This window comes from Parasteatoda tepidariorum, chromosome 9 (genome assembly GCF_982258835.1).
Source record: "Parasteatoda tepidariorum strain Cologne lab strain chromosome 9, Ptep-v5.0, whole genome shotgun sequence".
Classification (NCBI taxonomy): Eukaryota; Metazoa; Arthropoda; class Arachnida; order Araneae; family Theridiidae; genus Parasteatoda; species Parasteatoda tepidariorum.
In genome coordinates, this window is record NC_141763.1 from 59468668 (window position 1) to 59484784 (window position 16117).

Consider the following 16117-nt stretch of genomic DNA (forward strand, 5'->3'; position numbering starts at 1 on the left):
TACGTCGGTAGACAAACGACGTGATTCGTCTAGCTCATACTTAAAAAATATTGCTACAATTATTGTTGTCATTTCTTCCAAAGTTTCCATAAGATAGCTTTCAGAAATCATGATGAACTTCACTCTCTTTATCTTCTTTCATAATCTTCAAGACTTCGGATGGACGAAACAATCCCAATCCATCATCCTTAAGAAACTAAATTTAGAACTGCCTGCCTTTTGTGCCAAGAATTCCAAAGGGATTTTATGTTCAGATTTATACTAAATTACATTTTACTCAAAAAATATTCGTGTTATTGCTTTTATGTGAAATATTTTCATCTATTATTCTTTTTATTCTAAAGTTTGTTTGTTTTTTTCATTTATAAATTTTCTGTATATTTATAGTATAGTAATACTTTTATTGGCATTTACATACCGTTTGTATGAAACCTTACCAAAATCAATGCAATTATAATTTTTAAAAATATTTCAAAAAATTATTGATATTTCAACTTATGAAATGGAGAAAATTAAAATGTTTGAGTCTGAATTTACATTGAAATACCTGTCAAAAATTTCGGAAATCGAACAATTTATGTAATGGCACTCCACCGTGCATCCCATACTTTACTACTTTGGTAAAAAATATTATCATGAGCTATCTATGCATTGAAAAAAAATATTTGTATCAAATGAGAATAGACAAAGATTGTTACATTCTTAATTATAAAAATAAATAAATAAATTAAATAAAATAAAATAAAAACTTTGACCTGTAGATAGCAACTTGCGTTTTATGTCATCATTCAAAATTACATCATTAAAATTAATCATAGCAAAAATTATATCGGTTTTAGCATCGTATTGAAAATTGAGAGAATTAACTTGTTTAAGTTGTATCCCGCTCCTTTACGTATGCATTATCTGCGCAGCGTAGTTAGGACAGAACTATCTCGGGCGGTGGTCTGCAACCCCTGGACCGCAGACCGTTCTATGGATCTAATGGTATCGGACCGCCCAAGGAGCATTAAGTTATATCCATTTTATTTACAGCGGCGCATTTCTCTCGGGTTTGTTCAACTTTCAATGGACGAGAGGATAACCATAAGCTGAGAAACGTTACCTAAAACCACACCAACACCGCGCATGTAATTGTATTTTATTTTGAAGGCATGTTTATGTACAATTAAATTAAATTATTAAATCAAAATAATCTAAAATATAAACAATCAACATCCCTCCTTATCAGCAAGCTGCTGTAAAACTATCAAACGTTGATCATCGATAAAAAGGTTGGGGAGCACTGCTCTGCAGAAAATACTTGCGTGAACGTGCGGGATGATGCAAGAAAGTGCTAAGTCTCTGTAATACAAACCCATTTCAAACTTTAACCTGTAAGACTCGAGTTGTGCGAATTTAAATAATGTGCCAAAAGAAGCAAAATAATCATTATTCGATTTAACCATCCTCTTGAAATCCTATACTTATAGTGCATTGAAACAAAGTTATTCTTCTCCAATCATCGCAACAGATATTAACTATGCCAATAGTTATAGAACATTGGCAACAGCTTCTAATTTATATCAATAGTTTTAGAAATTGCCAACAGCTGTACACAAATTTTCCACTTCAACGAAGTTTATTTTTATTTTTGAACGATGACTCAATGATTGTGGTGCTACTTAAAGCTTAAACGACAAATTGTTCAACACATTATTGATTTAACATCTTCATTAAGAATATCAAAAACTAAACTTTACTTCGTGTAGCCAAAACTTATCTAAAGGGTATAACTCACTCCTTCCCTTCCTTTAAAATTATATTCTTAATATATGCACACATTGGTGCAGAAACTGTTTCCATAAAGTTATCAGTGCCCCTTCATTAGCAATGAGTTTAGAAGACACACTTCCCCCTCCCTAACGTCAGTTAGAACATTTCTAATAACTGCCCAACCCCTAAAACCACCCCCTACTTCGTTTCTTCAAAGCTTTCTCCGATATCTCGTCGATATATCATCCCTCCCTCCATGATAAACTTATACTCCAACACGTCCTATTATCTATCTATCTCAACCCTTTTGGCACCCCTTTTCTCAGCTGGATTAAGGGGGTCTGTCAGCTTTCCCCTACTTTAAAAATTTGCATACCCACTCGTTTGGATTTCGGGAAGCACGTGTTGTTCCGGAGAATTCCGGACTCTTGAGATAACATGCAGGGGATTCTACACAAATTCAGCTTCGATACAAATGCAGGCAAATACAAAATATTATGCAGCAGAGATTTAAGAAGAAAAAAATATATATAAAAAAAATTAAGAAACATGAAAAAGAGAAGGAGGAAGAAAAAAAACGATAGTAAAGCCATCACCTTTCTAGTCTTTTTTTCAAAAGGAAAGAAACCTCCATGACTGCTAAAATTTCTACTAAATAATATACTATACTATACTTAATAACTATAATACTATACCAGGGATGGGCAAACTACAGCCCGCGGGCTAACTGTGGCCCGCCGGAAGATTTTATCCGGCCCGCGGATAGAATTTTCAGTTACCGATCAGTGGCAAATATAAACAATATACATCCATTTCTTGTTGACTATGTTTAAAATTATTTCTGTTTTTCCTTTTTTAACAAAGTACTGATGACATTTTTACTTTCTCTATTTTTGTTCTACAAAACATAAATTGATGGAAATAGTTAGCACAGACAGCTTCATTTGGTAAAATGTTGAAAGCAGAAGTTCTTTATAGAATAGCCGTAGATTGGCTCCAACTAGCATTTGTCCTTCTCGAGAAGCTGTCTTATGGAATCTATTACAGGTAAATTGTACTTCACACTCGGCAGACTGCGCATTTTACGCTCCAAAGAGTGGACAATGTAACAATCATCTGAAGCAGTTGTTTCTAAATATGCCAAAGTTTACAAATCATTACCAAAAGCTAGTTTCCAAAATTTAATATTTCATGCCCAGAAAATCAGTGCTATGTTTGCTTAATCTTATATATGTGAACAAGAGTTTTCAACTATGAACCTTCGAAAAAATCATTTCAGAAGTAGACTAACAGAAAAGCAGTTAGCCTTGTTCCTTAAAATAAACACATCTCACTTCGAACGTTAATATAAGGAACTTTTAAAAATGAAATCGCAATTTCCTTCCTCTCACTAAATATTTAAATTAAAATTTGTACATCGCTTTTTTTTATAAAGTTTTTACTTGGCCCACCTAACATTTTTTTTCTTGATTTTTGGCCCTCGACCAAAAAAGTTTGCCCATCCCTGTACTATACTATACTTATTACTAAACTACTAAAACTTACACAACGCACATAATTTGCATGTAACTTCTTTTAAAGACGTGATTTCTGAGAAAGCAATGGTTTAGTTTTTTTAACTAAAAATGTATTTTTTCAAAAACAGATTGTCGTAATAACAGAATGCTAATAATTTTTTGCATTTTTTTTTAATCTTCAATATGAGAATTTCGTTGGATACTTAGAAATTTGTCATAATATGCAATTCGTCGTGCCGTATTCGTCTATATTTTGTCTTTGCGATATTTTAAGTCTCATTTGGTCGCCAACACTAGAGAAAAAATTAAATAACTCTGAGAATTGCTACTACCATTTTTTCTAGAAGAATATTTTTAAATCACTACGTTTATAGAACATTTATATTTGAAATCGCATTCTTTAAAATGATGTAAAAAAATAGTATATCTAACTATTCAAAAAAATTTCGACTAATTATTAAATAAAATATTAAAAAAATAATAAATATTTGCTAAAAGTTATATTTTGCATAAACGAATATCTTTGTATAAACGAATTTCATAATTGTGTGCAAAAACTTTTCAATTTGCTTAAAATGTTTTTGGGATATGGTGAAATACTCAAAAATTAAAATTTACCTTAAGGGGTCAAAACTTTGTGCTGCTATTCTGACCAACCTATTTGGATCATATTTCTCAGGTTGTTCCAAAGCTCTACTATGACTATGCGATAAAGTATGAGATTGAATTAACATAAATTAAAGATAAAATAAAATCTGTCAAATTAACCTTGCCCACAATTAAGGCACCGCTTTTTAATTTGTTTCTATCCTGATGATTTTGTACAAATGCTTTCATGTATCACCAGTTCCAAAGAGGTTAAAAACAGTTTTTATTATGTTTTAATTTTTTATTAAAACAAAGCAATGTGTTTTTTTAAAAAGAATAATTCTTTTGGTTATAAGCTGTTAGTTTATTTATACATCAGAAAAAAATTCTAAGGAAAATATAACATTTGCTCATTTTTTACCAATACAAAAAAAAAAAGAAAAAAAAAGATAAAAATATAAAAGAAAGAATTTGAATCTTATAAGTTGGCAGCTATATTTTTCGTACATAAAAAAGGTTTTTAAAGATTCCGAAATCATTGAGTTTGTAATTTTGGTATGTAAAATGCTGAAAAGTTTCTAAGCATTTTTGGAGAGCTGGGTTTTATGTTTATAACTTGATTAGATAATGTTAGTAAACTACTTATTTTATGTTTGGATATTTATGTATAACTTAAATATAACTTTGAATTTTTTACTTTAAGTTATTGCTTCGAAGCTGTTGCTGCAAATGATAGTTATTTTGAAAATATTGTTTTCAAACAACTCCATGTTGCTGCAGCAAATTGTGGCTTTACTGAAAATATTGGTTTTCAACTTTCACCATGTTATTACTGCAAATGATGGTGGTAATTTCGAAAATATTGTTTTCAAATTTCTTTTTTGAAAATATTGTTTTTTTATGTAGAAACTAGAGAGCTCACAGTTTCTACCAGAGTTGGCCAAAAATGTAATCGATTACATTTTTTGATTACAGTAATCAATTACTTGTAATCATGATTACAATTTTCAAAAATTTTGATTACAGCTGTAATCATGATTACAATTTTGATTACAGTAATCAATTACTTGTAATCGTGATTACAAAGTTTGATTACAGCTGTAATCATGATTACATAGTCGATTACAGTAATCAATTACTTGTAATCATGATTACAACTTTCAAAAAATTTTGATTACAGCTGTAATCATGATTACAATTTTGATTACAGTAATCGATTACTTGTAATCTTGATTACTTGTAATCATGATTACAAGTAATCACAACAAAAACGATTACGAGTAATTATGATTACAAGTAATCAAAATATATGATTACATGTAATCATGATTACATGTAATCTGATTACAAGTAATTTGATTACATGTAATTTGATTACATGTAATCTAAATACACGATTACAAGACTATTGTATTCTTATAAATGATTATATTTTACAGTAGATAGTAGAATGTATTTTATAATGATGCATTTTGCACGCATTAACATGTACTGCATTTTGTACGTATTTGTATACGTACAAATGAATGTAACTAAAATGTATGTACATATGATTTTATCTAGTGCATATGTTCAGACATTTTAGTTTCACACACACGTACATACACTTATATTTTAGGTATAAAATATATGTACGTATGTATATAGATAATAATTACGAATGTATGTGCAAACAATGTAGACATGTACATTTATACACAATGAATATATGCATTTTATGCAAATATTTGTGTATGTAAAATGTATATCTATGTTCATGTACGCATGTACATACAAGTACTTGTGTTTGTACGAACATACATACATTGTCTGCACAATGTATGTCCCATGCATGCATGTGCAATTTATTTATGAACAGTATAATATATGTATGCATGTACAATATAGGTATATCTGTAGGATGTACAATATATGTATGTATGCATGTGCATGATATGCATGTCCAGTGTATTTATGTACATATACATAATATGTTCATGCGCAATGTATGTATCCAAATATGCATAATACATTTGTGTATGATTGTACGTACATTGGGCGTATTTATATTTTACATATATTCGACATGCATAACGTACGTACATACACACATTTAAAAATGCATATATATATATGCTATATGTATATACAGATGTATATACATATAGCGTACAGATGTATATTCAAGTAGTGTACATATGATGAAATGAACATATGATGTTCATATAATGTACATATGTGTGTACATATACAGTACATATGTGCATAAATATATTGGGCGTAATTCTTTCGTACAAATTTTACATGTGTACATGCATGCTATCCCTATCTATGCATATGGTGCAATGTATATATGTCCAATGAATGTATCCACACATGTACAATACACGTATGTTCCATGTATGCATATCCATATGTACTATATATGCACGTACAATACATGAATGTATGTACATACATTGTACATGCGTACATACATTACATGTATACATATGTACATTACATTTATGTCTTAATATGTGTACAATGCAATAAATAAAATGCATGTAAGTTAACTTTTAATGACTCAAGCAAGTTAAATGACAAAATCAAACGATATTTAAATTTAGTTTTCAGCTTTAATTGTTCTACATCATTTTGAAATTCTCTGAATAAAAAATTCTTTTCAGGTATTTTCATGAAATCTTTGACAATTCAGATTTATTTTTTTTATAACATAATGCATGATTCATTGAAATTTTTTAAATGGTAAGAAAAACGGTAAATTTTATGTGTGGAATTAATATTTAGAAATTCAAAATAAAATTATCGTTTGCTTTCTAAAAAATATGAGGTCGAGTTTCATATGCCTTAGAATAAATTTTAAAACAAATTTTACTAGCCTTATTCATATAAATTTTTTTAATGTATGCACAATGTATGTGTATATTGTAATTACATATATTTAAATGTACGCATGTATTTGTACATTACTTGTAATTATGTACATGTATACGTTGCATGTACATGCGTACATTGTGCATGTAACTATTTTTTTGTACATCTATGCATTACATGCGCATAAGTATTAACAAAGTATGTAGTTATACAAGTACATACGTAAGTTGTACATAAGTACATAATTTGCGTGCACATATATCGATGTACATATAAATATGCATATATACATGTACGCATTTTATTTACGCAACTATGTGCATATATTGTACCTTTAAATAACATTCTTACATATCGTACGTAAATACGTACAATTTTACATACATACGTACATTGTATATATGTGCTATTATCGTAAATTTATACAATATATGTACTTAAGTACATAAAAGCATGCAAACGCATGAACATTATTTTCATATACGTTCATACATACATTGCCTACGTATACAAAGATACAAAACATTGCCTTTTTGTACAAACTAACATACTAACATGTATCATAAATGCATAATTATATGTACTAAGCATATGCGCATTGCATTAAGTATATTACAATATAATTATGAATATTGTATGTACAAACAACGTTTGTGCATACATTGTATGTATAGGAATCGCAAATTGTACGTTCATGCGTGCGTACATTCTATGTACATAAAAATATGTAAACACATGAATACTTATATAAAAAATTTGACTATAGTATACAATCGTAATAACTTGTAATCGTATAGTTTGATTACAAGTAATCACAATTACTTGTAATCAAATTACATGTAATCATGATTACATGTAATCATATATTTTGATTACTTGTAATCATAATTACTCGTAATCGTTTTTGTTGTGATTACTTGTAATCATGATTACAAGTAATCAAGATTACAAGTAATCGATTACTGTAATCAAAATTGTAATCATGATTACAGCTGTAATCAAAATTTTTTGAAAGTTGTAATCACGATTCCAAGTAATTGATTACTTGTAATCGTGATTACAAGTAATTGATTACTGTAATCAAAATTGTAATCATGATTACAGCTGTAATCAAAATTTTTTGAAAGTTGTAATCACGATTACAAGTAATTGATTACTTGTAATCGTGATTACAAGTAATTGATTACATAGCTGTAATTATCTGTAATCAATTACAGTTGTAATCGATTACTGTAATCAACGGCCAACTCTGGTTTCTACATAATTAACAGAAATTGAAATGCTATCATTTGAAGTGAAAGTTGAGCAATAGATCACTAATAGTTGGTCCTACTATAAAATAAGAAAAATCAAATATGTTTTACTAAAGTTAAAATTATTTTATTTTAACTTCATTTCCAACGAATAATTATTTAGTTAATTACACCATGTTGTTACGGTAAATGATAGTTATTTTGAAAATATTGTTTTCAAACTACTCTACACTGCTGCTGCAAATTGTGATTTTATTCAAAATATTTATTTTCAATTTACACCATGTCATTGCTGCAAATAATGGTGGTAATTTTGAAAACATTGTTTTCAAGTTACACCACGTTGTTGCTGCAAATGATAGTTATTTTGAAAATATTGTTTTAAAACTGCTCCATGTTGTTGCTGTTAACGGTACTTATTATAAAAATATTGCTTGCAAACTATATCATTTATTGCTACAAATAGTGGATAGATTGAGCTTATTGAGAAGTGGTTCTCTGGTGAAGATTCTGGCACACAGCGAACCATAAGTTTCATTCTCGTTCTTTTGCAGATGGTTCAGATCTCAGGTGAGGCTTAAAGATGATAAGGCTCTACCAAAAAAGGACATGGGTGTTCTCAGCATTGAGGCTTTGGCTCAAAGAAACTAATACAGTTTTTTTTAATCTAATTTTGTTCCGTTTTCGCAATTAGTGCATGATCCCTTAAATGCTCAATGAAATTTTTTTTTTTAAAAAAGCAACAGAGTGACTCAAGAGGTAAGGCGTCTGAATGGCCAGAATCTTAAATGAAAATTAAGTACTCAAACCGAGGCTCCGATGACTCACAACGATTTTAAAGCGCTGAAGTACAAAATTACTGCCAAGCAGGAAAACCCCCTTTTCCCGATCCCTGCAGTGAGGGAAGGACTGATGGATGCTGGGGGAAAATAAACCTGATGCTTCATGTGTAACGCGAGGAGGGATGGAAGCTCCCAGGAAGAAATAGAATGGAAAATAGATTTGGAAAGGTGTGATATGCCATCCAGGACAAGGTGGCGACATGCTGGGAGTTTTTATTTCAGTTTGCAGGTGTTATATCATTTTTTTCTTCCAAATAGAACTTATATTAAATGAAACTAACTCACAGTTTCTACATAATTAACAGAAGTTGAAATGCTATCATCTGATGTGATAGTTGAGCAATAGAACAGTAATAGTTGTTCCTACTATAAAGAAAAAAAAATAAATAGGTTTTACTAAAGTTAAAATTAATTTATTTTAACTTTATTTTCCAACGAGTAATTATTTAATTAAGTAGTCTAAATAATACCAATATAATAAAAATTAATAAGTAGAATCCCGTAGCAAAATTTACTGAGTCGATCTTCAGCACCCTCTTCATAAATCAGGTGGAGACTATTTTATTTTATTTTGCTTTATAACCGTCTGTGAACAGCTGACCCAATTCTGCGCTTACAACTACCAATGCTTAACTCCGTTGTCTTGTGATTTTGAACCCATTCCAGAAGACAATGGAACTCCTGTATCAAGTATTAGGAGAAATTTGCCTTCGTGAAAGATTTTTTAATGTGACTAACCCACATTTGAGTTACATGGAAAGAAAAACCACAAAACCACTATTGTTGTAAAAATAAGGTTTACCCAAACATTGGCATTTCAACGTTTCAACCTATGCAAAATAAAAGCAATTTTAATTCGAAAATTTAAAATAGATAAAAATTAAATGCTTATGTTCAAATTTAATTTGAAACCTATGAGACTCTACTTAAAAAGTAAAATAGCCTATATCTATTTATCTAAAGCACCTAAGTAGCAACATAGAAAAAAAATTATGCAGATTAAATTAAACTCAAACTTTAATTTCAATAAATAATAACAGTATAAATACATCATTCCGGATGCAATATTTTTTTAGACTATTATTGTCATTCTTGCTTCAAAAACAACTGACAGCTCCAGACTTTGAGCTTGGAAGAGTTTATTAGATAGACAAACTATGGCAGCTTAAATATACATATCATTCCGTGAAAATATGGCAGAAAATTATGTAATATTTCCTTCTTTTTTTTTACGAAGAATATCTGCAAAGCTCCTTTGAAGACAAACTTCAGCATTTTCTCTGCAGAGTTCTTTTGCAAATAAATTGCCGTGATATCCCTGCTGAAATTACTCTGCGAAATAATAGAATTTCTTTAAAAACTTTGACAGACACTGTCTCAGTAGAAGCTTTTTTCTAAAATCTGAAATGAAAAATAATCTTAAGACGCTGCAATAATCTGCAGGGCCGTCTGCCGTGCTGGAGAGTTTCTGCTATCTGGCATAGAATGAAAATTTAAATTATTTATTATGAAATCCATTTATATAACTTAATAAAAACATAAAGTTTTGTGATAGATGTAGAAGTTAAAATATAGTCTATCCTAAAGACTATCTCTCCATTTTATTAAGTCGTGTTCGATTAGTTAATATGATGCAAATTTGCTCTACACCCTATGAAAAGTTAGTAACATATTTTAAGTATCTTAGTCTTATCCCTACTACAAAGACATCCCATTCATAAAATTATGGAACGAACTACTTGAATGAAAATATGCAATTAAGCTTCCAGTTTCCAGAACAAATAAACCATTAGTTTCATTAATGGGTTCTTTAAAATAGCGTGTCTCTATAATAGCATGCCTTTGTATTCATTTTTCCAAAATCTTTATTCCCCATTTTGTCGACGTATTTAATAGCTTTGTTCTAAATACTACGGCCTCGTAAATATTCCACACATATTAGAAGGGTTCGATTTTTTTTTCTCCCTAATGTTACGTTCGCAGCAACGTTGTGAAAATATTTCCTTTTAAAATTAATAACTATGTATACTTTTAGTGAAAATAACTTAATTCCCAACACTGAAAAACTTGTAAGAAATGGCTTAAATAATTCTCAATGAAAACAATTTTAAAGCGAAAGAACAGTTTTGTTTACATTTATTTTTCGTTTTAAATTTTAGGAACTGTTTGTCCAATTTCTTTCAAGTTCTGCATTTTAGCATTAAAATAATTCTGGTTAACATGATATCGAAACTTCGTTAAACCGAATAGATCCACGCCTGTCAACTTTTTACACTTAGGTGGAAAATTTCTTCTAGTGGTAGCTTAAATAATTCTCAATGAAAACAATTTTAAAACGAAAGAACATTTTTGCTTACATTTATTTTTCGTTTTAAATTTTACGAACTGTTTGTCCAATTTCTTTCAAGTTCTGCATTTTAGCATTAAAATGATTCTGGTTAACATGATATCGAAACTTCGTTAAACCGAATAGATCCACGCCTGTCAACTTTTTACGCTCTGGTGGAAAATTTCTTCTAGTGGTAGCTGAATTTATGTTTTTATGTATGATTCTTAGTTTTGAAAATTTGATTTATGCTTTTTTTTTCCACAGCAATACATGTAAATGATTCAAAAGCTCATATGAAACGCCGCTTTTTTCCAGTTCTCTCATTGCGAGGCTTTTAAAATATCGGAAAAATTACGAAGAATTCTGAAAGTTATAGTTTTATAGTCCTATAATATTTAGCTATCATTTCTCAATAAATAAATAAATAATCTCCTTTAGAGAAATCTCGAAAAACATTATTTAATACCGTGAAATTCCAGTTCTAAGATTGTCAACCGTTTGCATTCGATTCGAAAATGTATCCATAAAGTTTTCAAGTACGCCTTATCAGGTTTAAGCCATTCATAGTCTCACATATTTCCTATGGGGTTCAAGTTGGGGGATTTTGTAGGTAATCAGGATGTAGTTGATTGTGTGATTTTTAAAATTCGATTTCTCAGGAACTATTCAACCAATTTCTCTCAAATTTTGTATTTTGCCATGTAAAATTACATACTGAAAAATTACATAAAAAATCGTATACCTTATAATTCAAAAAATTTTCGACTGTTATTATATAAAGTAATTAAGAAAAATAGGTACTAAAAGTTATTTTTTGCATGGAGTTATCTTTGGATCAATGAATTTTATAATTGTGTGCAAAAAATTTTGAATTCTTTTAAAAAGTTTTCGAGATTTGTAGAAATACGCAAAAGATAAACTTACAATTAAGGTGCCCAAACTTTGGATCACTCTCCTGACCAAACTATTGTGACCATATTTCGCAGATTTCATCTATGCCCTATATTTTGAGGTCCGAAATACGAATGCGTCGAGAGAAAAGCAAGTTTTTATAGAGAAAGTACGTAGTGTGCTATTTAGTAACTTAAAATACCGTCTGCACTAATTAATTAGTATTTTTGAGATCACCCTCTCGGACCAGTAAGATTGAGTCCTAGAACGTGAAGATCCAATCATTAAATCAAAAGCTATTAAGGGTGGTTCGTTTTTTTATTTTGCACACTGTACAACATTCGTGAGCGAAACAATCATCAGACCATAACAGAACTTGGCGAAATTTCTAACGCGATCAAATAAAATTTTACTCGAAAAGAGATGAAAATGATAGGGTAATTAAACAGCAGTATCTTAGTAATAATAGAGTCATAAAAATATCTTTCTAGTGTGCTTTTAGGCTTTTAAGACTTATACGAAGAATAAAGCAGATGTGTAGGACACATAAACAATGGAACGATGAATAATAATGAAACTGACAATTTATTACAAACAATAATAAACTGTATAATAATATTTAATAGTTCTAAAAATAACATTTAAAATAGAATAATTTGATGTTTGACAAGCATTTTTAAAACCATGTTAATTAATCGTTTTTATAACTCTGTAATTTCGTCATTTCCAAATTTTAGTTTCTGTCAAGAACAATTATATTATGAATTGTGTAATACCCCTAATAATATTTAGAATACTATAATTTACTTATAAACGGGATTTTCTAGAACTATATTAATTGATTACTCTTAAGCTCTTTTCAGTCCTATGATGTTAAAGTCATTCTAAATCAATTTACTTCCCAGATGATAAACAGACTTCCAATACTTTAGCGTCCGCGACACATGTTACCGCATGCTTTATATCTTGCTCTCGGCCATTACCATAAAAAGTCTTTTGTTTACCTAATCAAATATTACGCTCGTCTGCAGCAGAGCCTGGCAGGACTTGACGATATTTCCAGCGCGATCAAGTAAAATTTTCTCTAAAAGAGATGGAAAATAATAGGGTAATTAACGTCATAAAAATGCCCTTCTCATCTGTTAACAGGCTTTTAAGGCTGAGAGTTTTTTACCCACTTAGAGCGCTAAGCAGACTCGTGAAGGTCTTAATATTTCTTCTTGAGTACCGCCCGCACGAAAGACCTTAATTTGGAGTAATTGATGTTGATGAATTAAAATACTTACTCAGCCTTAATTTCCCTGGATTCTGTGCAGTGCAACGGGAGCATTTTTCTTCTTTAATTTTTCAGAAAGCTCTAGAATCTTCCTTAATGGAGCAATTTGTATTTAGACCATTATTTTTTTTTTCTTCATAAACTATATTGTCCTCGAAAAAAAACTACATTAACATTTTTTATTGGTTATAAGTTCGGGTTATCGTGTTATGCTGTATTTACAACCCGATAATCAAGTATCAGCTTGATGATGGGGAAAAAACTGCGGTTTGATTTTCCACGAGCGGTTTATTTCGGGATATTAGTAGATATTAAATGTTATACGCGAATGACGCACTATTTATAAGAAATGGACAACCAGAAGGGTTTTATTTTAAAGCATGATTCATAACGTTTATTAAATAGAAATATACGTTTAAATTTGCTTTCGTAATTATGATGCATTAAGGGTTTTTTTTTTCTTAAATCTTAGGTACGAACGATTCCAAGTCATTTAAATTTCCATGATTTATTAGTGTATTAATCTTTTGCACTTGGGGTACTTAACTGTCCGTCTGGCTACCAAAGCGAGTTGAGGATCAAATTGTGATGGATCATTCGGATCATCCTCAGGGATGTACCCCCGAATGTCACTGATAGTTCATTGTGCAGCTCTAGTGCGACGTATCTAAGTATCGAGTACTCTAATATACTCTTTGAACCAATGTAAACAGGAAATCACTTAAACTACATTGCAACCTATTTTTTTATATAAGTTCTTAAATTCTTTAAATTCTAATTATATTCATTGTAAACATCTCGGCACCTGCCACCAAAGGAGGCAGTCCCAACCGATCCTTGGAAGGACATTTAATTAACATCTAAATTGTCACGTCCAATATTTGTAGTTGGAGAAGGAGGATACTGACATCCTTGGTACTAGTTTATAGTACTAGTATATGGTAATAAGGACAGCATAAGAAGGATGTAACTGGATTGGATATTGCGCCGATAAGTTCGATTTAAAATATGAAGTTAGAAGTGTTGTAGTTAATGGTGTGCTGTAAAATATGTTTAGTTTTTTAATGTAAGACATAGAGTTTTTAATTCATAAAATAACGTGGTTACTTGACATTCAGATATAAAAATGTTAAGTTTTAGAATGGTGACATTCGATGTATAAACTCGGGGGTGACTTTGGAGTGCCAAAGGTTAAATATTAAAACTACATCATTATGTATGGAACGACTTTTTGTTGCTGACTTCAGATGTTTTACTACGTGAATTTAATAATACATAATTAGACTATAACGAACGTTAGAATGAACGTCAAAATAATTTTACATTTTAACATAATCATCGATATTCATCAACCATGATCATTTTTTACATTTACTATAATGATGTTGGCCTATGATTTACATATTAGATATAATATCGAAATAACATTTCCTGTTTATTTTTATAGCTCTTCATTGTATTAACGCAGTCTTGATTTGTTTTGTTCATAAATTATATTGTGTGTTTTTTAAAACCCTTCTATAGATGTCCAAAAATATTATTTATTTTCAATTTTTTTTTATCCCTTCCTGGTACAACAAATTTAACCGAAAATTTTAGCCAGGCAATACATTAGCAACTACAAGTTTTTAAAAAAAAGAGGGGGGGGGGAATAAGTGAACAGAGAAGCCAGCAGCTCCGGAATCGACAAATATTTTAAAAATCTGTGGAAAACTACAAACTAAAATATGTAGCTTCTCAATAAATTTTGTTGACTTTTTTAAGAGGATCAACTGTAACTAAGTGGCTCATCACATAAGCCTTTGAATTATTTAGAAGCAGTGGCGAGTAAAAACTCTATAAATCAAATTTACTAAACCAAGAACCCCTATCAGAAAAATAACTTTGGAACTCATTGGGCCAATATTCGCCAATCTAGGCTCAACAAGGTTTTAAAAGGCCATTATTTTGCCGGATATCATACATTAATAGACTCGAAAATATTTATGCGCCGTCCGGAGGAAGTTGGAATCGCTGAAAGTGAAAAAACCCATTTAAGTTTTTTTTTGTTTTTTAGAGAGTAGTTATTTAGTTCCTAAATTAAAAGGTTAATGTTTAAAAGCAAGTAGTTTTACAATTCTAATGGTTTTTAATATTTTAAAACTAGGTGTTCACGGACTGAACTTACGATGTTAGATTCTTTAATTCCAGAACTATCACTTTCCTATCTCTTTTCAGAATTGTCAGCACCTCTGGAGGTTCTGGTAGAGAAAACGACATCTACATCAATCCACCTCTCATGGAAGCCTCCACCAATTCCTAAAGGTCCAAATCTCAAACTCTTCACCTATTCACTCACACTCACGCCTCTCACACAAACTGGACATGGTAAGTTCGAATTTTTAATGGCCTTACGGTTTGCACTGTACGAAAACAACAATTTCATTCTATTCAACTTTTCACCAGAGTACGTCCCCCAGATCGTTAAGATACGGTTTCCAATAACACACCATCGGCTTCGGTGTGAACACTGGCATCGGTCAGTAAGCGGGCGGGTGACCATTTTGATCTGGCTGTGAAGGGACCGTGGATGTGAGGTATCAGTCTTCGTTAAATTTACCATAAAATGCTCCACTTCTCATGCAGGTCATTGGAATACCAAGGCACGGAGCCATTCTCTTTGCAGAGGATTAAAATCGCGATGGTATGTCTTCAGATCATCCTCAGGGATGTTTCCCTGATCGTCGTCAATAACCCAACATGCAGTTTTAGTGCGACGTAAATAAAATACTACTATTACACAGAAAAGTCTTGTAATTCAAAAAATTTCA

The 16117-nt window shown here is 30.6% G+C and overlaps 1 protein-coding gene across 1 annotated transcript in view; it reads left to right on the plus strand.

The window, feature by feature from the left end:
- The window catches only part of LOC122271074 (uncharacterized), a 248162-nt gene that overhangs the window by 215988 nt on the left and 16057 nt on the right, over nt 1-16117 (plus strand). Inside the window, exon 2 of the mRNA XM_087151909.1 lies at nt 15525-15674. Coding sequence (XP_087008035.1) covers nt 15525-15674 — 150 coding nt within the window. The remainder of the gene's footprint in view (nt 1-15524; nt 15675-16117) is intronic.